At 43.4% G+C, this 22,271-nt stretch overlaps 1 protein-coding gene across 2 annotated transcripts in view; it reads right to left on the bottom strand.

Annotated features, from left to right (window-relative positions):
• The window catches only part of LOC124194215 (tyrosine-protein phosphatase 99A-like), a 53,986-nt gene that overhangs the window by 18,605 nt on the left and 13,110 nt on the right, over positions 1-22,271 (bottom strand). For both annotated transcript variants that reach the window (XM_046588290.1, XM_046588291.1), the window contains one exon: positions 3,140-3,550. In XM_046588290.1, the coding sequence (XP_046444246.1) occupies positions 3,140-3,550 (411 nt within the window). The remainder of the gene's footprint in view (positions 1-3,139; positions 3,551-22,271) is intronic.

The raw sequence follows: 22,271 nt of genomic DNA, 5'->3' as shown, positions 1-22,271 counted from the left end.
CCGTGTCGAGATCTACGATCATCTCCGAAAAAAGAGTGTCGTAAATTAAATCCACACTTTGACACGTATAGACTGGGAAAAACGGGAAGGGGAAGAGGGAAATTCAAAAAATAAAAAAGATCGGCCCGCCGTGATTGGGCACGTACCGCAACGGCGATGATTCTCCGTGTGAACTATTCAACACAGAAAATTCAATGGCGCGCGCGCGCGCATTCAAACAGAATTTGACAAGAGTTGAGAGAAAACAATGAAATTTACACACAACTTGTATACTGTGTGTTTCCAGTTCATTTCATTCAATATAGTATAAAAAGGAGCAAATCAATTCTTGTCGCCCAACTTTCAACCCCGCAACAATCAAACAAAATCCCCCCATCCTCGGCCCGTGTCGATAAGTGTTACACGACAGCTACAGGATAAAATAGAAAAAGAAAATGAAATAAAAGAGAGAAACTAAACACATCATATCTCTATGGGGTTACGAAACAGCTGCGACCCTTCAACTCCCCTTTATTATATAGGCCGAGACAGATGATGAAATAGATTTTTTCGCTTCGATTTTTTAAAAGAGAGAGAGAGAGAGACGGGGCAGATTTGAAAAAAAAGGGCGCCAAATATAAATTGGGTACAGGCTGGCGGCTGGCTGCTGGTTGGGGGCTGATAGGATGTACAATGCGGGCGGGGTTGGGCTGTCGATAGGCCGGTCAAAAACACGACGAGGCAAACGGCGCGTGCACAACACGCAGCAGCAGTCGGATCGTGTGTGTGTTCATCTCTCACGACGCAACTCCCTTTCAACCCCCCGCCTGTCGGAATAAATGGTGCGGACGCAGAGAGGGAGATGGTCCGTTTTGATTTCGACACCGAAAATTTTTAGTTGGAAGGGAAAGAAAAATCGTCGGCAGCACGCGTGTCGTGTGCGCTCGTTTATTGGCAGTTCCCTGCGGTCGGCCGAGCGGAAGAAGAAAAAGTGAAGGGGAGAGAGAAACACTCGTGATTATTTGGCGCCATATTTGAACTCTGCGCACCGCAGAGCGCGCGCGTGCCCTGCATATATCTTGTTCCACATATCCAGAAGGGAGAAAAAGTCTACAGAGAATTTTTTTTTTCGTGTAACATTTTTTTGTCGAACACACGGAGGACGAGTGCTGAGCAAATATAAGAAACACACAGGCGTCTGTGCTGATGCAATACGGCTCTATCAATAAAGTATACTATAGGGAAGGAAGCCGATAGAATTCAAAATGGAGGTGGAAAACGACAGATTGCTACACACACTTTTTCAATAATAAAAAAAAAAAGAACAAGTACCAGAACCATGTACTACTATACACGCACTGGAAATTGGAATATTGGATCGAAGGCCCTTCTTCTTTGAAGAGGGCTAAGGCCACCCTTTTGATTCTTTTTCTACTTTGACTTTTGCCAGTCAAGCGTAAGAGAAAATAAGGGAGCCCGAGTTGGGTAAATAAAAAGGGAGAATAGGCCAAGTTGATATTGCCGAGATGACTCAGCTAGCGCTGCTGCCAACATCCTTTTCTCAGCTGATCCGTATGAATTTCACAGCGCCGGCCCTTGTGTTGACCTTTTCATATATCACCAGATTCCTCCTCCCACCCCACCCACCATCCTCTTATATACATACGCAATCGATTTTTTTCGCCATTCAAATTAATTTTTTGTTCAGGACTTTGTTGTTCTTGCTGCTACAACCCCAGGAGTCCTCGTGCTCGAAATTCTATTAGTCGCACCATGTCAACCGCTTTGTGAGTCTCTCCATCTCACAGATATTGATTGGTTTTACAGGCCAACAACAAAAAAACAACATTTTGATTTCCTTTTTTTCTGAAAATAGGCCCAACAGCTGGGCAACAATTGCCAGACACACAGTTGCGTGCATAGAATCGACGGTGAAAAACCAAAGAGGGTAAAGAGACAAATTGAGTCAACGGAGAGAGAGAGTGACGTCTGCGCAACTTTGAGACACCAACGCCTATATAGATACACGTATACAGTTACACACAACAAGAGCATCCCAAAGCAAGAGGAGGGTGTTGGGCCGCGCCCTACCTAACTGCACAGTTTGGCGCACCCCTCACAAAGTGGCGACTCTACTACTACACCGAGAGAGAGTTAGAGAGAGAGAGATAGATGGGTCCACATTTGTTCAAGGTGCCTGGGCTCCAGGCTCCTGTCTAACATGCAGGGGTCGGAGAGATACAAACAGGAGTAAGAAGAACATAAAAGGTGATGCAAGTTAGCGAGCGCGCCAGAGTGTTGGCATAGAGTTGGAACGAGGGTGAAAGTTGACAAAGAAGAATTTCTTCCTCTCCACATAAAAGAGAGTCCCCCTTCCCCTCCCTACTGTTCCTCCTCCTCCTCCTCCCTCGAGTATTTCCAGCAAGACGGAAATGTTGTCGACACCGGGAAATGTGTGTGTGTCGTATATATAAGATCTCAAGTTAACTGGTCACGTCACAAACACAAGGATGAGCAGCACACACGTGCGGATGTGTTATGCATGTAAATCACATTTTTCCGGAATCCCCCCACCTTTTTGTACTGTGTACAGCTCCAGTATTATGTGCTAAACTTTAAGAAGCTTAGAAGACATCTAACCCTCCTAAGACCTTTGTCGACTACACTATCCGTTATTCCGGAATGCGGATAAAGTCTACACATTTCCGGAGTGTGTTATTATTGTGTGTACAGTTTAGAAGATGAGCCCGTCGTTGACATGGGCGACGGCCACAACAATAGGGAAAAACGGCCATCAACCAAAAGTGAGAGATGGATACATAATCTGATGGGCCGGCCATTACCCATTGTCCGAAAAAAAGGAAGAAGATCAGATAAATAATAAGAGTAAAAGTAAAAACTACTCTCTCTCCCCCCACACATCATAGGCGGGCGGCCCCTATGGCACCTACTTATATGAAGGGACTATTGCACGGTCGTCAACCCTCGTTACGTGATGCATGTTATGATTGGTAGGGAGGGGGAGGAGGAGGAGTGCGGACCGCAGCTGTCGATTTCCATCGCTCGTCAGCTCGTCACCGTTTTGTTCGCAGCGGAAAATGATAAACATCGACGAGCAAACGACAAAATAGAAATAAGCAAATTTGTTGTTGCTTCTTACCTTGAACGACGAGGTGGATGATGGTGTCGGGCCGGCGTCGCTCGTTGACCAAACAGGTGTACTCTCCGTGATCGTAGTGCCGGACGGGGAAGAACTGGAGGGCGTAGGTCTGAGAGTCGAGCGTCATCCGGTCCTGGTTGTTCCAGACGACGACCGCGTTGTTGCTGTACTCGACCAGTTTGATGGCCGACGTTTCGCCGTGCAATCCACCGCCGGACACACTCCGAGTTCCGTTGGCCGCCGATGAAGAAGATGATGATGATGAAGAGGATCCGGACGGTGGCAAATTACATCCTTGGCAGCGCCATTCCAGCGCTGAAATCAACGACAGTTCACTCACTCCCGGACATGTCAAGTTGACACTGTGGCCGGCTTTGACGACGACCGTCTGATAAGACAACGCCGAAATATCTGTGCACACATAAAACAAAACAAACAAGAGAAAATGTTTAAAGTCAAAGCTACCCGTAGCTCACACGCACATACAAGAAACTACCAAAAGAATACGAGCAGGTGTAATTCAGTGTCTTACTCTGACAGCCAGAAAACACAACAATCAGCTGTTAAGACAGCTGATCGCTATCCTTATATTACTAAACAGCAATAGCCAAGGGCATGTTTGCCAAAATGATTCGATACAACTTCCAACAGAAAACATCATCATCATGTGTGTGTACATTAGAGCTTTTATTTACAAGAGTCTTATGATTTGTGTTTAGCCAAAGTATTAAGTCTGATCTATTTGATTTGAATCGGCTTTGATATAAATAAATAGCCAAAGTCTACTCTAGCAAAGTCCACGGTGGAGAGAGGGGGCTAATGAAGCGGTATTATCTGTCGGTCAAGATAATGCGGGTCGGAGATGTGAGCCCACTGATCCGTGTACGGACCGGACGCTCCGGGACCAGCGGTGGGACCCAGCACAGAAAGACGGGAGGGAGAAATTATAAAAAAGAAAAGAGGAGGGAAACTTGTTCGACTTGGAGTAGTAGAGTAGTACTAGGAGGGGGGAGAGTTTTTGAAGGATGGAAAATAAGGAACTCGACCAAGTCTATACCCAAGGAATGAGGAAGAAGAGGAGGAGGGGGGGTCAGAGTACGTAGATATATAAGCTCTCATTATAAGAAGAAATCGAGCAGAAAATCCCCTACATCTTCTGTGGATAGACATTAAAGGAAGGGTGGCTGGCCCCCTACCAGCTGCGCCCGTCATTTTCTTTTCCGCCCCCTCGACGTTAAGAAAACATCCAGCTACTATACTATATGGCATGGCATGGCAGCTATCAAAACAACAATGAAAAGAAATATCATCCACAGTTGATGATCAAAAATTTTGGTCTCGATCGATAAAACTCGTCCATCTCATTTCGCATCTCTTCTATTATTATTATTATTATTATTGTCATCTTCTTTTATGATTTTCATATCCGGATGGATTGATACGTTGCGAGCCGGAAGAACATGACATGTACAAGGGGTTGAAAGATTTTTCGACATGATTCTAGCTCTCTTTTTTTATGAAATAATAAATAATGACGCAAAAAAAATAATAATAATAATAAAAAAAGAGCTCAGATTTATTTCTCCCCCTACGCAAGTTTCTTTTTGACTTTTTTTTCCGGGGGATTGATTATTACGGCGCCATGTCTTTATTTGGTTTCTCGTCACAAGGGCCACACCAACAGGGAGGGGCTGCTGGGCTGGCAGGCTCCGGCTTAGCACGTCAAGTCTGACTAATTTCAGACGTTCCTTCTTCTTCTTCTTATATTATCAAATATATAATAATATACAGTTCTTTTTTTTTTTCTTTTCGTCTGCGACACATCTTTTCTCCATTTGGGTCCGTTCGGCTCGAATCGAGTCTACCACGCGCCTAGATATATTTCGATTCCATATATAAAAACCGATTGCTTGTGAGGGGAGAAGTCGTCGTCATTTTTATTGTGAAATTTATAATGCGATCAGGATTTTTTGGGCGAGGACGACCGGCCATTGTAATATACATAAGCCTGCGCAGCACCAGCACACCAATCCTTTTTTTTTCTTCTTCTTTCGATGTGCGTTAGAATATACAAGTGGAGAGAAATTCTTTCATCGACTTTGTCACATCAACATGTTCGACTCAAAAGGAAGAAGATGTATAGGGACGACATTGTGTAGAAGGAAATCTCATATATCCACGCTCTTCTTTTTATAGATAGATCTGCGTTGAATTCGGCCCCTTTCCAAAAAGGGCATGTCGAAATTACATCTCCGATGTGTGTGTGTGGCTGTGGCTGGCGGCCGATGGGCTCTATAATCGCATGCAAAAAATAGCTGAGAATCTCTTCTCTTTCCTTCTTTCTCTCCGCTTTGGAAACATAATCAAATAGACGCTGAGTATTTAGAAAAAGGAATCAGGAAATCAGACGTAATCATCGTGTGTTGTACACATCATAATAATAAGAGGAGAGAAACATTATGTATGCAGGTGTGGTCGCAGCATTCGCTCATATATATATAGACGCGCGCGCGCGTGTGTAAAGAAGAGAAAAGCCCAAATGGCGCGCCGTGCTGGGCCACCATGGGGTAATGAGAGGGCCAGCAATTGCCGGCAACACTCGAGAGCTCGTTGGCATTCCCTCTCTAGCGCCTCATTACAGGTATTGGTTTTGTACCGGCCTCTACAGCTTCTTTGATTTAAACTGTAAAAAGAATAAAGAATAAAGAGAGAAAAAAAGAATAGACAACATTTTGGTTTTGCTTGTGGTTTTTCCCTCTTTCACTTTGTTGGGAGTTGGCGTTTAGTGTCTCGATTGTTTTGGAGGGCCGTCGGCCTCTTGGCCAACTTGACCCACTCGTAAAAAAAAGAAACTCAAAGAAGAAGAAGAAGAAGAAGAAGACGGCCAACTCGTTGTGGGGGATCGATCGATCGTCACGGGCGTACAAAAGAAACTCTGGCGATTAGCGACGGCCCGCCAAGAGATATGAACAGCACTTCTTTTTCCTCTTCTTCTTCTTCTTCTTCTTCTTCTTTGAATGTGTAAAAATAAGCCACGACCTGGTGGCGGCAGGAGCGGCACATCGTTCACACCACCCGACACTTAGAGACGTACCGATTGCTGGTCGGTAAAAAGGCCGGCAATCGTTATTATCGTCCGCTATATGTAAGAAGAAGAAGAAGAGAAGCTTGCCACGGGCTGGCCGGCCGGCTGCTGAATGGGATATATATAATAGATATTCAAATAACCATCAGCAAGCTATTATTTCCTTCTTTCTTTTTCTTTCCCCCGTTGTTTCACATATTTCGTCGACTATCGTTGCCGATTCCTGATGAATGGGATGTGCTGCCCAGCAAGCAGCTTCATCGAATTTTTCGCTCACAAAAGAAATTGTGGAGATAAAATATGGATGGAAGGGAAAAAAGAAAAAGAAGAAACATTCATCGGAAACTCAATAAACAAATGGCTCCGGCGGAAACCCGCCAGCTCCTCTGCGTGAATTCTTAGGGCCGCTAGAAAAGATGACCGCCCCCGTCGTCATCATCATCCCAGTCGGACGCTATACGCAACAATTTCTCCGTTATATATTTTTTCCTTTCCGTGTGTGTGTTTTTTTTTAGCGATGACGAATATCTACAGAGACCGCGAGGAAGAAGAATGAAAACATCAAAGTGTGCGCAACGGTTCTATAAATAAAGAAATGAATGTTGCATCAAAGAAGATAAAGGCGGAACAATGGGCCGCACATCTTCAGAGAGAGAGAGAGACGTCCGTCGGGTGTCGGTCGGGTTAAAACACATATATACACATCGCCTTTTTTCAAGAAAAAAAAAGATATAGTCTCTCTACTGGTAAAGAATAAGTCGCTGAAACTGCTGCTGCTGCTGCAGCTGTTTCATCTGTGTCTCTGTTTGAATTTATTATTCATGAGCAAGTTGTTTTTTTTCTTTTTTTCCCAAAGAGGTCGATTTCCCAAGACGACCCCGCATACTTACACCTGCCGCAGGTGAGAGAGAGAGAGAGACTATATCTCCTATTCGAATTTGCGTAAAATGGAATTTAAACCGAAAAAATACCATGGCGCATTGGGGGGGAGAAAATAGCTGAAATGGCGATCAGTGCCCATGATAAATTTGAAAAAAAGAAATCCTTTTGGTGCTGCTGCTGCTGCTACCCTCCTATATAGGAAGAGAAATATATATCTAGGTATGTGGTGTCGGCTGGCGCGTCGACTATTTTTCCAGCACCTTTTCTTTTTTATTTTCTTTCTCGTCCGGTTGAAAAAATTCCGATTTTTGATGGCACAACTTTTTTCTTCGGTACAAGTATCGGTACGTCTAAGGGCTATATTTTCTCAGTGGTCCTTATATAATCGAATGAAGAGAATCGGCGGGTCACGCTCCTATCGAAGACTCTCAATAGAGGCGCTCAAGAAAAAGAGAGGGGGGCCGTCTGTTGTGTGTATGCAAAGGAGAATGGGACGCTCTTCAACCCAAAAAAAGATATCTATTTATCGAGTCTCTTTTCTCAGAGGCCAGGTGAAGAAGCGGACCGACTATCCTTTCAACTTTTGTACAGAGTACAGACGCATATACACAACGAAAAAAAATTGTAAATTGGATGGGACAGTCCTGCTGCAGCGCGTATAATGTACACACACACACATGGACGGGCTTCTCTTTTTTGACTTTCCAGCTCTTGACATCATCAAAAGAAAACGAGCCGGGCCGGGTTCCCAGTGACAAAGCAAAGGAGGTTCTTCTTCTTCTTCTTTGAGCTGCTCCTTTTTGGACCTCGTCTATAGCACACAGGACACACTCGACCAATGACTATAATCCCTCCCCGCCTTTTATATTCAAAGAAAACGGCGGCCAATTTTGACTCTCGACAAAATTTATTGAGATTTCTTTCCACCCTTTTTCTCTTTTTTTTTCTTTTTGAAGAAGAAGAAGAATAAGAAAATCCATTAGTTATGACTAACTTCTTATTATAAACGTGTGGCGGTTCGAGAGATGCAACCCTCATGGAAGCGCGACGGTGCGGTTAAACTCCTTAAAGGAAATATATACTTTTCATTCCGGACCTTTTCCCTTCCTCTCTTGGATTATGTCAATTGCTCAGGTCAGAACCGGACAATCACGGCCGCATTCAATGGGCGTTCGTACGTAGTCGGTTGCGACAAATTTCAGGTCAAATTCAAATTCAAAAAAAAAAAATTTTTTTTCCAAAGAATTTTATGGAAAAACAAAAATTAAGTCTATAAGCCCGTCCCATAAAAATGCAGACGGACAGACGTGGACGACTATATATATATCTGCCTTAGTGCCTTGTTTGGCCGTGTTGGAGAGAATCGAGATAAGCCAAAGGATGGCATCACATCGTTGTTTATTTATCGAGTAAAAAGAAAAAGAAAAAAAGAGAGAAGTTGACGACTGGTGATAACAACCTGCTCCGCCGACCGACTCTCATCCAACCCAAAAAAAGAAAGATCATAAGGAGGATGATGATGTTTCTTCTTCCGAGATGGCCAAACGAGATTTTCATCCAAATAAAAACTGTCCAACCAGAGTTGGGCTGGCAAAAAAAGTGTCTAGCTCATATAAAGATATTTCCCAGAGCTTTCACAACCTCAAAAGTTGATCACCCACAAGCCCAGCCTCACACACACATCATTGGATATATTGTCGACATCAGCAGTTTGGTTGAGGAGCTGATGCTGGGGGGAAGGAAGAAGAAGATTGAGGATCATGTCTGTAGCAAGGCAGTCAAAGTCGACGACTGCATAATAAGAATCCAAGAGATGTTGGCCGCATTCAAACCCAAATGAAACGGGCCAGAGAGAAGAGAATATGGAAGAAATCAAAAAAGAGAACTCCCCTTTACAGTTGATTTGGTAAATACTGCCAACCCACCCTTTTTTTTTGGGTCGGGTGTTATCGGGTGATGCGGTCACGTACCATGTGGGGGGGAGATGTCACAGCCAGTTTTCATAGTCAACAGCTATATAGCCCGAAACACAGCTCATAATATCAGTAGACATGACGAGCCTTCGTGACATTGTTAGGCTGGGGCTACATCTTTATACAGGGGGACGGGCGGAATAAGAAACGGCCGATATAAAAAGAAGAGGCGAGGTTTGAACGAGAGCAGAAGGAGGGGGGGAGACGACAAGGAGACAGATTTATCCAAGCGGCCATCAAACGGACGCGCGCAACAAATTCAGAGGACAGAGTTTGTATATAACCTTCATGCTGGACTGTTCTTTTCTGTCCAGTCGGGCATCAAAAAATCCCAACTGGACAAAAAAAAAGAAAAAAGGGAAACAAAAGAAACGCGCACATTCTTGCGTATGGAGAGAGAAAGAGACGGACCGGCGTTACTCCTCGTTGACTATTTCATCAATAGGGCCATTAAAGAAGTCTCTCCCCAAAGTGCGCGACTGGGCAACAGAAAAGAGACGGCCCCTTCTATCAAACAACAACTATAGGTCCCTGATTTGTTGTTTTGTTGTTGTTCCATCACGGGACGTTGATTTCCCAGAAAGAAAAAAAAAAGTTTATTCACAAGTTTAACGACGCAGCAATCTTCTTTGATGAACGAAACACACAAACAACAGACGGACGGACGGACAGGAAAAAAGAAAAACTAAAATCTAACCAAGCTGATGCGCAATAATAAGGCCCTGAAGAAGCTTCTTGAGCCCATCATCATCATCATCATCACGACCCAGGGCCGGCGCAGTATTAGTCTACACACTCTACACACACCTTATTTTATTTTGTTTTTTGTTTTTCTCGGTTGACTGTGATGTTTCGGGGCGGCTGATGGCGGTTCCGCTTCGTTAAAAGAGAAATAAACCGGGCGCCTCGTGCCAGCACGTCAAACACCAAAGTCGCACAATAGGCAAAACATCACAAGGTCCTTTCTTCTTTTTGGTGTGTCACAAATAAAAAGGATAAATAAATAAATGGGCGGCAGAAAGATTGGAAATCAGCAGCAGCCAGAAAGACACAAGAGAATCAAGTCGTTCCGTAGATTTTTCCAGCGCGGGGTTTTTGAATGGCGCAAGGAATTTTTGTGTTTCCCCTTCACAATTTCATATCATCTCCCGTCGAGTGGCATCATCTTCCAGAGAGAGAGAGGAAAACCAGATATTTTTGGGCCTATTCCAGTGTGTAACTATTGACTCTCTCTCTCTCTATCTTTTTTCTTTGAAATCTTTCCCAGGTAAAAAGATATAGTCGCGGCTGACTGTGGATTTTTGTGTATTTTGAGAACCTTTTTTGCCCGCCACCATCTCTCTATGCTGAGAGAGTCGGGCCGTCGAGTCAGCAGCTTCTCGAGTGGCCATTTATAGTGGTAATAGCGTAAAATCGCCAGGTGGTCATATGCCTCCTAATCTTGACGTCCATTTCCAATTCCACATGCGGGTGGTAGGACCTATTCTTCTTCTATCTTTTTTCTTTTCTTTTTCTTTTCCTTGGCTATAGAAACCCCCTGGACTCTATGCCCGTCTCTCACTGCTGGATATGTACGTATAGTCTCCTTTTTTTTTCTTCCTCCGCGCGCTGGATTGGTGCAACTCTTTCCCCCCACCATACAAAAACTGACATTTTGACTTTTTCCAGCTCCCCCTTTGCTGCTTCGATCAAGATAGCGCCAGCACATCCAGCCATCGATTTATAACTTTGCTTAGACGCTTGGGCATTATACGGCCGCTAGTAAAAAAAAAAGCTTTGGCCTATAATCCTAATGTAATTGTAAATATATATAGTAGGCCCACTTGATTTTTATTTTTTTAGTGAGCGACCGCACACACAAGAGTTTGAAGAAAAAAAAATCAAACATTCCCGGAGTAATCGGAAACTGGACGCGGAATGTTGCGTCGCCAGATTCCTGTGCGCCTTTGACAAGCCAGCGGAGAGACTCCAGCACCAGTTGACGGCCGAAAAAAAAACAGCGATGATTGATGTCAAAACCGCACAAACAACAATCTGACAAACATGTTGTAAGAGATGATCTACGTGTCTACGTTTTTCTATTCCCCCCCAACCGGACGGAAAAACAAAAAAGTTTGACATCTTTTTTTTGTGATTTTCGTTTGAAAAAAGAGATCCGCATCGTGAATACGTAATCTGTTATTTCCCAGCGCATAACATTCGCTCACGAGTATATATATTTTCACTGGAAAAAAAGGAGGGGGGAATTGCAACGATTTCGTCAAGATTCGTATCGCAGGGAGATCAAGACAAGGCCCAACCATCTGGCCAAAAGAGTTTCTTTCTTTTTTCTTCCACCCACCGTGATAGATTCACGCCGGGTGTATTATATGTTTGTCTATACCGTCCGACTATGTCGTAGATCTACATCTCTCCGGGACCCAAGTTGACAAGTCTCAGCCGGGAAATTTTCTTTTCCCCCAGAAAAAATAAAACCAACAGTTGTAAGACTCAAAAGTCATTCCAAATATTCCGTCAGTGCTGGGCTACACCCCAGATGGCATTCCGCAACGGTTCGTTTAAAAGTTGTTTGGTTTTATTTTTTATTTCCCGGTGAAGAAATTGAAAAATAAAGGCGCTAAATATAGGTCGTCCGGCGTGTAACAAAAGAAAAAGAAAAACGGACGGTAAGAATAAAAAAGAAATCTGCCCAAAAGACTTTTGTTGTGTTATTTTTCCCTGGCTGTAGTAGTACGGGCCCACTACGACGTATGTGCTCAGCAATAAATAATGATGCGGCGTCAGCGGCTACACACAAGACGGCGGCGTCGGTTCTGGTATAGAAGAAGGCGGGCGGCGGTTGTTTTTGCGGCTAAAGAAGAAGAAGGGCGCGGAATGTGCCAGCCAGAAAAACTGTTAGACGTACGCGGACCCAAAAAAAGAGAGAAACTAACGATTCCCCTCGCAAGTATTTCAGCTGTTGAAGAGAGAGAAAAAGAGGATGAACTCATTTGCTGGAAATGCCGCCCGCCTTATTTTCGTTTGTGCGCACCGAATCTAAAAAAAAAAAAAAAGAAATGCCCGTCCACAGCATAAAGTTCTCACTGGGCGCGAAATGGGGGCGACATTAGTCTAAGCGGAAAGGCCGTCTGTTATTCTATTGCGAGGCGCGACACATCCACCAAGACAAACGACAAAATATGGCCGTTGAGGCAACAATAGAAACCACAACAACAACAACAACTGTGAAAATCTCCAAGAAAAACAAGACGGACCAGAGGAGATACCGGACAGACGGCGGATACATCCCCAGCAAACATTTCGTTGATTCCCCTATTGTCACTGGTCAAAATATCTTTGACGGGCCGACGGATGGACACCACAAAAGTCCCATAGTAACGGATCAATGAACTTGCACACACAGCAGAGGCCGCTCCCATTTTTTCCCTCCCAGTCAAAATGATAAAAATGTTTTTCCTTCTTATTTTTATTGATGTAACAACAAGACCGCACGATGTCAAGAAGTTGAGCCGATGAGCCCAGCCGAGGGATAGGCCTCGGTGGTACTCTATACATTTCGGGTTTGGCGAAGAAAAAGGGAACCGAGCAAGCGGATGAAAGCCAAGCGATGACACGCTCGGCCAAGCGCGGACGGCCGAATTATTTTTTCTCCTCCCATCGCCCAGTCGCGTGGTGTCATTGCGACTGGGGGAAGATTCTTCAACGAGAGCATCTGAAAATACATAAAAAGAGGCAACTACTAGGAGCTCTCCCCCACCACCATTTTTGACGCTCCTGAAAAAAGTGGGCTCCTTCATTGTCCAGCCGACCGTTTTCTCTATCTCTTTGCTCCTTGATTCTTCACAGACTAATATAACTCTCTGTCTGGCTGGATGGCTGACTGGCTGGCAGCTCACGGCCCCTTGATTGTTAATTGGATTGGATTTTCATTAGAGGAAAAGCCGAGACGGGCAGCAGACATTTCAGCGAGATTGTCAAGGAAATTTGTTCGACCTCGCAAAGGCGCCCGCTCTCCTCAAAGCGGTCAAATTCCAAAAGAGGTATTTCTGTTTTTCCCTCCAACCCTTTTCATAATATACATCTGCTGGTTGGTTGCCCGGCAACTATTACACATAGTGTGGCACTCACGGCGAGTCACGACGCCACCGACATAATCAAGCATTTTCAAGCCCCCCTCATTTTATACATCAATGTCCCACCCTTTCGTTTGTAATATTAACAAAATGAGCGACATTCCCGGGGCTGGCTGCCCGCCCGCCCGCCCGTTTTTCCATCGAACGAGTTGCGTGGCGAATAATTCGAGCGACATTGGCATTTTCCATTCTATTACGTACGTCCCACAATTTTTTCGCCCCTTTGATTTTCCGTTTGATTTGATTTGTCTTTTACGACGGATAACTATTACAGAAAATATACTATAACTCGGCCGGCCCTCTTTCTTTTTTTCTTTTTTCCAGTTAAGTATTAGCTGTTACGCACAGTCCGTCTCTCTCTCTGTCTGCTGGGCGCTTCACACAACTCGCGAAACCGTTGAGGGGGAACCGATGGCTGGGGAGGAGGAGGTCGCTAGGGCGTGTAATGTCCGAGTCACTTCCTGTGTGTCAGCAATCCGCCTCGCTTCGGTCGTCATTCTCAAAATTGTAACGGACGACACTTTTTGTGTGTGTGTGTGTGTGTGTCTAACACGAACCATCGAACTCGGTCCGGCTTTTTTTTTTTTTTTTTTAAAGAGAACCGAAACAAAATTTTATTTCAAGAAAAAGAAAGAAAGAAAGAAAGCCCATAGCATAGACTTGTATACTCTATTTATATCTACCGGTATAAATTTTTATCTGACCAGAAGAAGAAAAAAAGAATTTTTAGTTTTTTCTTTAAAAAGAAAAAGAAAATCGCCGTGACCGATTCGCTCAAGGGGCTTGTGTGTGTGTCCTTTATTTTATTACGATGATTATCTTTTTTTATGATTATTTTTTTTCTTTTGTTTTTAACTTTTTTTCCCCGTTTTCTTCAGAGGTTGTGCTGGACAGTGGGGATCTTGACGTTCTTATGGTTACAACTTTTTTTTAACTTTTTTTGGTTATTTGTTCAAATGGGGACCCGGGACCCGTGTTCGGCGATTGAGCATTTCAATGGATATGGGCCGTATCGGCGAATGAGCTCCACCCATTAAATTAAAAGGTTCTTTTAACTTTGAGTTGGAAATTGCTTTAAAAAAAAACTCTTTAGGGGAAAGTTGCGATCGATTTGTGATTCTTTGTGTCCGATTCGTTTTTCAGTTACAAAATTCAATTTGGCCGAGGGCAAGCAAATATACCCAACAGAGTATCGTGATTGATGACGCAACCTTGTCAATAATAGCTGAAAGTATTGCAAAAAGAATTTCCATTCGAAATGAATTGATGCGGGCCCTCGGTCCCGGGGCTAATAATCTATAAATATGTTACACATAGTAACCCCCTTTGGCTTTATCACAAGACTTTGTTTTCTGTATATAGACTCGTCATCGGTCACAGGGAAAATCGACAGCCCGCTGGCGTTTGCACGCGCGGCGGGAGAGCTGGGCAGCAACGGTCGATCGAAAATGATTGCGTGACACGGCCTCGGAAAAACAACAACAACAACAACGAAAACAGCACAGCACACCGGGCAAAGTCACGGACGGTCTAAAATGAGCTGCTTGAACAACTTGAACTGCCGCAATGGCGAAGTTTCGTTTCTATACCGCCGTCGCCCGTCATCCATGTCATCGACTCTCTCGTCAAAGTGAATCGTTTGATTTCAAAAATGGCGCCAGTACAATACCAGAGTATATAATACCGTAGTCGGTAGATACACAACATGTTGTCGGTTGCTGGGCTTCCCGCTCTACTCTCTCTAGATGTACATAGATATATATACGGCACGGGCAAGTGTAATCAGTCACGCGACCTGCTCGCAATAGAACCTCCATCGACTGATGGCCGACGACTCGTCGCCGTCCCTCACAAGTGCAAAGTGGGGGAAACAGTCCGACAGCAGACGCTAAAACAAACAATGAGGTCGTAAAAAGCCATTGCCAATTGGCTGTACTTGACAACTCAACTCGGCGGCCGCACAGTTCCAGAGTGTGTGTGCTGGGCTGTCCAGCACCAAAAAAGAAAAGAAAAAAGGGGGGCAACAACAATAACAACCAAAGAGAAAAAAAAGAATCGACGTTGTTCCGGCCAAACAAATGGCCAAATAAAATCAAATTCAACCCGTCACAAAAGACCAAATGACCACGTATATACAAGTCTAGAGAAAGTCTCACGCTATTTTCTCAGCCGTCGCCTTTTGATTTCTTCTTTTTTTGTTTTCTTCTTAACTTTTTACTTTACTTTGTTTTTTCGTTGGCCGGCTCACAGGTGTGGCAGCAGCAGTAAGCTAAAAAAGTCCCAAGTTCCCATGGATTTTCCTTTAGTTAACATTAGGGGCCACAGCAATAAGTCGAAGCTTTTTCTTTTTTGTTATTTGCTGGTCAAGTTTTTTCCTTTGGGTGGACACTTGGTATGTGTGCAGTGTCTTGAGGCTATTAGGACCTACGTGTTGTATACCGTCTATATATTATCGACGACTTCCGGCCGGGATAGATGTAGCAATATAGCAATTCATTCCCGTTTCTCTCTCGGCCTCTCTCCGGGCTTCCGGCGACTTCCGTTTCTCACGTTCCGACAGAGACGAACGAGGGGGAACTACTACACGACGTCCACCATCGGACACGCAATTTTCTCACAGGACCGGCGGCCAGCAGTTACATTTTTGGGGGGTTTCTCCCGTTTTTTTTTATTTTACAAAATAGAATCGAGCGCGGGAAATTCAAATGAGAAATTGGCGTCCGCGCATTTCCGATTTTTACGGTCGGAGGGGGGAAAGCGGGTGCAAAAGAAGTTTGCTAATTATATTGTACTTGTAAGAAAAACCAAATAAGGGCCGTCTCAAAAAAAAAGGCAAAAGATAAAAAGGAAGTCACACGGACCGAAAACTTTAAAAATAAAAAAAAAGAGGCTCACAACATCCGGAGCTCCGAAAAAAAAGTGGCGCTTGTTGCGCAACACACACACACGGGAAATTACAAATCCCAACACGACGAAAAAATAAAAATAAAAAATACAAGGAGAGAAACAAGCACCAAACAAATTTTCATATCGAGCGGGCGGCCCAGCAAGACCCACGAAAAAACAAAAAACAAAAAATAAAAAATTTGGGGTTCTCGGAAAAGAAACCCCAAAAAGGTGGAAAACCGTAGGAACCGCACGAAATTCATGGAGCGTGACAATGAGATTGGTTGAAAAATAAAACAGTGTAAAGAATCTTGGCAACCCGGTTCTCACACGTAGGTAAAAATTTAAAAAACAAAAAATAATCCAAGCTCTCGGTCGTGTAGATATGGTAATGACGCAACAGCCTTCACCCAAAATTGCCACCGCAAGATTTAAAACCGTGCGGGTGGTAGTGCTCTACGTCTCTTTTTAAAAGTCTAGATATTTATAGGGAGAAGCCCAACACGGGACGGACGGACGGACTCCCGAACCGGACGCGCACATATTACATCTATTATTTATTCCGTCTACACGAAGGATCGTGCCAACTACTAGAGCCCTACCAAGTTTCTCCTCAATAATCTACACGTGCCCAGAGCTCTCCCTTACTGAAACTTGGGTCTAACTTGTATCAAGTATAAACCTGACGCCGATATATGTCTAATCATAACTTGTTCATTGAACCAGCACCACCCAACGAATATCGTACACACACAGGATAAAATGGGCAGGAATCCATATTTCAACGGCCTGGATATCTCCTGTCAACTTATTGCACACACACAGACTTTTGGGTCTTTTCATCTACTCATAGACTCTCGCCTCCGCTTTACCGAAAGTTTTTAATTGGAATCCCAACTCCATTACCGACTCTAGCAAAAGTCTTTCTCAGTGTTTTTGAATTTGGCACCGTCGCTAGGTAGAGTGACGTATGCCTACAAGATGGAAAAACTTTGATTGCGCCAGCGCAATAAATAAAAAGAAAAAAAGTCGAAAAAGTCCTTACACAGACAGTTTTGGCTGGCGTGTGTCGCAAAGTCTTTTTAGATTTTTTATTACATGACTGTGGTGGTGGAGGAGGCTCTTCTTTTTCAATCTGGTGGTGTGCTGGCCTTAAAGAGAAGAGTGTTATAGAGAGAGAAAAGAGCTCAAGACCGTGAAAACTCATCTTGCCCGCCGGGACTATCTTCTACATCTTTTTTCCTTTCCTTGAGCTGGGCATGTTGACTTGTGTATACCGACGGGGATATAGGGAGGAGGGCTGCTGCTGGCTGTAATCAAACTGGGCGCATTGTATGGCACACCACCACTGCTGAACGCTGCGCTCTATATTCCCCATTGAGCGCGGTTCGTTTTATATTATACGGAGGAGGGATATATACAACATATATACCACACAACCTTCCGCTGTTACTTTTCTCTCTGTCGAAAATGAATTGATCGATAAAGGCAATTGGAATAACAGATCAAGTCCCCTCCGGTCGTGAATTATGACGCAAGAAGATGAAAAATTAAGACAACAACTTTTCTCTCCCACTCGTCGGCCATCTCGAGATATAATGGCGGTGGGAGAATATTTATCAGAACTGGCATCAGTGAAAATAAAAATCGTGGCCCATTCGTCTTGTATATATTTCCATTGACCAGAGCGACGCTCTTTCTCTCTCTTGTGGGTCTTCCAGTATAAGAGAGCGTTCTGATATTAAAAGAAAATTAAGAGAAATAGACCAAACCGCAGAAACCCGACTGGCCGGAAAGCCTATAACCAACGCCTACATCTATCCAGTTGTTTGTTTTATATTTTTTTGTTTCCTATTTTTTTCCGCAGAAACTTTCAGGTTTGTCTGTCACACCGTTGCTTTGGCCCAACTCTTTTTCATTCTATATTACGTGCTTACATGCACTTTCGTACTCTAATGGCCAACATGTTTCCGGTCGGACGGACCCACGGTAAAAAAACAAAAAAATATAAAAACAAACTTTTTTTTTTAGTTTCTCCCGAAGGGAAGTCGCATAAAAAAAATACACCTATAAGGTTTTGCTAGCCTATTACATATATAAATTCAGGAAACAAATAAACAAGCTTGACTCTCTCTCCTGTGTAATGTTTCCAAGCTTTTTCTTTCCTTCCTTTCTTCCTTTCATTCTTAAAAAAAAAAGTTTCAAATTGCCCAGCTGAGTGTGTTCTGGCGAGGAGTTTGGAAAACGAATAGTCCGGTCACGTTGTCACGCTACAATTCAGCTGAATTTTCTTTCTTTCTTTCTGTTCAAACGTCCGGGTAATGAACCGTGCACACTATATAAGTTTTTTTTCCCTTCCTCTTGGGTTTCTTTGCCCATAGTAAATAGCAGTTGGTCACACTGTCGATTGTCCATTTTTTCTTTTCGAAATCATGAAACAAATAAACCGCACAAGTGCTGGCGCAACGGATTTTTTTTCGTCTGGTCCAGCAAAGCGGCCAATTAAGTGCCAGAGGGTTTGAGACAGACAAGACAAAAGATAGAAGAAAGAAAGCTATCCAAGTGTAAATTTGTCTATTTTTTCAATGGAATAATAAATAATTCGTGTGTGTGTGCCCAGCACCGTATTGAAACCGCTCCAATTTGTTTGACGGATAGAACAAAAAAAAGTCTCCCGCATCGCCATTTTATCGGTACAAAAATAAAAAAATGAAATAACAACAAAAGAGTCGTGAAAAAAAAAAAAGTTGCGGGTATCGTTTGAAGGAGAGACCCCTCGGCTTTCAATTGACACCAATCCCCCCCCCCCTCCCGTATTACTAACTATTACACGTTTCTTTTGATACGCTGCCGGACTACTAAAAATAAAAAAACTCACCCCTACCGTATGGGCCATTAAAATAAAAATAAAAAACAAGAACTTGTATACATCTATGATGTAAGAGGTTTTATATCGAGTTTGGCGAAACACTCAAAAAATAAAACAGCAGATAACTATATGGCTGCCGTGTCAGTGGATATGAGCATCTATTAAAATAAATGCTAGACGGCCCGGCATATAGATAGATATGAAAAAAAAGGGAAGAACCTAGTAGCACTTTTTCCCCTTTTTTTTAATTTTTTCAAATGCGTTTCCGACTTTTCAATCGAAATTGTTCGGTTCCGGCGAGTGAAGGAGAAGGCGTGAGTGGGAAACAATTCGAGTCGATCCATCTCTTCTATGTCTCGGCGATATGTACGTGATTGTATTTCGTGTACGAGTTCGGTGGCAGTTGGAAACAAAACAAAAACCAACCGAAACAAAGAAAAGGAGGAAAAACAAAAATGGTTGAAACCGCACACATCACGTAAAAACAATAACCAGGAACTTTGTCTGCGACAAAATTCGATTGTTACACTCAGAAAAAGTCGGCTTCTTCTATTGTTTTTCTTTCTCTTCCATTTGGAAAATACAAAACAAAATTTCCATTCGATAATTCCCGAAATTCAAAAGGAGATTGAACGCGAAATGGGTTTCGCCAAGGGTTTCGCTCATCCAATTCTTTTCCATCTTTAATTTCTTGCACAGAATTGTTGTTTTTTTTTAGTGGTGGAGTGGCTGATTTCATTATTTCTCACCAAAAAGGAGAAGAGCTCTAGAACTTCTTCTCTCCTTTGATGGCACCCAAAACGCATTTTGTGGGTGGAAAAGTTTAATAGCCCGCCAGGGGCGAATCCGAAGGCGGACCATGGCGCAGTATAAGAACCGCAGGGCCGGCAGTAGCCCAGTCAAAAGAAAGAGAAAAAAAAGGGAACAACCGGAGGGCCGGATGGGTTCGATTACCAAGAGGGAGCGGCGTGGGAGGGAAGGTAGGTAGAAACGCAGGTCGAAATCAGAACTTGCGGTACGATTTCCTTCATCAGGTGGTCAACAACCAGAAAAAAAAAAGAAAAAGACACACACACAGGAAGTCCGGCCGGCCCTGAGTATTTTTATTTCTATTTTCCCTATTCTTATTTTGTTTTCTGGCCAGCTTGTCCACAAGACAACTCACGATGTAGCGCGGCGTCCAAATAACCCGCTCCCATTCCGCGCCCATCCGCTTTACTTACGAAAAAACAACAAGCGGAGGCCCTAAATATTATTTCAACTCTTTTTTAATCTTTTTTTATTTGTACAAGTTTGGGTTGTTGTTGATTTCTACATATATAATCATGGCAACTCGTTGGCTTCTCTGTCCGTGTCGTTCACGTTTCGGGGTGACGGAGAATGTTTCGTTCTACGTACATATGGGCCAGCAGCAAAAAGTCAGTTTCTCTTTCTGTCCGGCCGTGTAGGCGATAATCTCGGTATAATAATAATACAAAAGGCGCGGATGAGAAAGAAAAACATCCGGAATGGATTTTTTCATTGGCTGATTCAACACGGACTGGGGCGCACACACGACCAAGGACGGACAGATTTAGGGTGGCGATTACTCGGTAATCGCCAACCCAATCTCCAACAAGAGCTACACACTTTAAAATAAAGTTCAAATGCCCGATACAGTATACGTAGTATTTCTCTTTTAAAAGGTTTAACGAATTAAGAATGAAATGTTTTCCCCCCTCTTTCAAAATAAGATAAAATAACATTTTCAAGGAGAGAAGCTTGTGCACGCCCAGCAGGAACAATGACACGACGGATTTCTCGTTCCACCTTTTATTTTTGTTCCTCCTCCTCCTTCTTGTGTAATGAAAATATACAGAGCGCTGGCTGGCTGGCTGGCTGCTGGCTGAGCAATGAATAGGCTTTCAAATTGGTTCGTGGAATAAGTTGGTGAGACAAGAAGAAGAAGAAAGGTGAGCGCACAAGAGCGTGCGCCATCGAAAAGTCAAAATAATAAAAAAAAGGAGCTCGGGCCAAAGAAAAGAACCAGGAGCAATAGAGAATCATCGTCCATCTGTCTCTCTCGCTCTCTTCTCTAGCTCCCTATCCGATTATCTATTATGTTTCACTATATATAGTTCAGCACAAGTGAGTGGACGAGCTGCGCGTCCATCCAAGGACGTAATGGCCGCACGTCAGAGCTGCTCTCTCCTTTGGAAAAAGAACTGAGCTGCTTTGACTGCGATGTATACGCAAGATATGACCCAACTGGAACTTGTACGTAGGTTGATGTTGGCTCGTTTTTTGGCTCTTTGACGTTTTATTCACCATCTTCTTCGCTAGCCAATCAAAGCAACCCAGCTTAAACGCACTTGCGAGATATCAGTATATACTTTGAGCGCATTATTCTAGAAATTGGCTGCTTTAGAAAATGTTTTTTTTTCCCTCGTAATGTCGAACAGAAGTTTGTATACAAGAAAGCCGCAACTGGATTTTGAGCTACTGCAAATATATAAAAAAACTGTTTGCGCTTCTGGCGCGTGAGTTTTCCTTTTTGGCACAAGGAGAGCCTCCTGTTTGTGTGTCTTTCTTTTGGACAGAGCGCATCTGCAGTGGCATCCATCTTGTGTTGTATGTACACAGTGGTAAAGAAAGAAAAGAAAAAAGGTCGTTTTTTTTTGGGCTTGTTTCACGAAGAAGCAGCGGGTGGCAGTACATCACCATCTGCTAGTTCCTGGTGAATCAAAGTCGTTGGTATTTTGCGCTCCCTGTCGATCGTGTACACACCACCAGAAGAACAACAACCAACCCCCCCCCCCCCCCAACCCAGAAAAAACAAGCAAATCATCGAAATAGTTGGGCTCTCTTCCTTTTTCAACCGATTGCCGCGGTATAAAAATACACAGAAGAGAGAGAAAGTTTGCCAAGAATAAAAATGAAAAATACGTGGCCTGCCACTTAATGATTGTGATATTATGTGAGAGTCCTTCAAAGAGTCTCTGTCCCCCCACCGTGCCCATCTCCAAGGCTTTTTTTCTGTTCCTATTATGAAACTCACCATCTTCGTACATATACACACACGGAGCGATAGTGTGTGTATACAATAGGATATTGAGAATCAAGACTGTCAATATTTATCCCCCCCCCCTTGTCCTTATAGCTATAAGAAAAACATCTTTTTTTTTTTATTTTTTTTTTTCGGGTCCCCCCCGAATCGCTATGACGTGGACAGAAAAAATAGAAAGATCCGGCATCACGATGTTAGTCGGTCGTAAATAACCGCAAAGGTATTTATATGATATTTTCTACATTCGGTTGCAAAAAA

Source organism: Daphnia pulex, chromosome 5 (assembly GCF_021134715.1).
Source record: "Daphnia pulex isolate KAP4 chromosome 5, ASM2113471v1".
NCBI lineage: Eukaryota > Metazoa > Arthropoda > Branchiopoda > Diplostraca > Daphniidae > Daphnia > Daphnia pulex.
The sequence above is the reverse complement of the archived record's forward strand: the minus strand, read 5'-3'. Positions and strand labels throughout refer to the sequence as shown.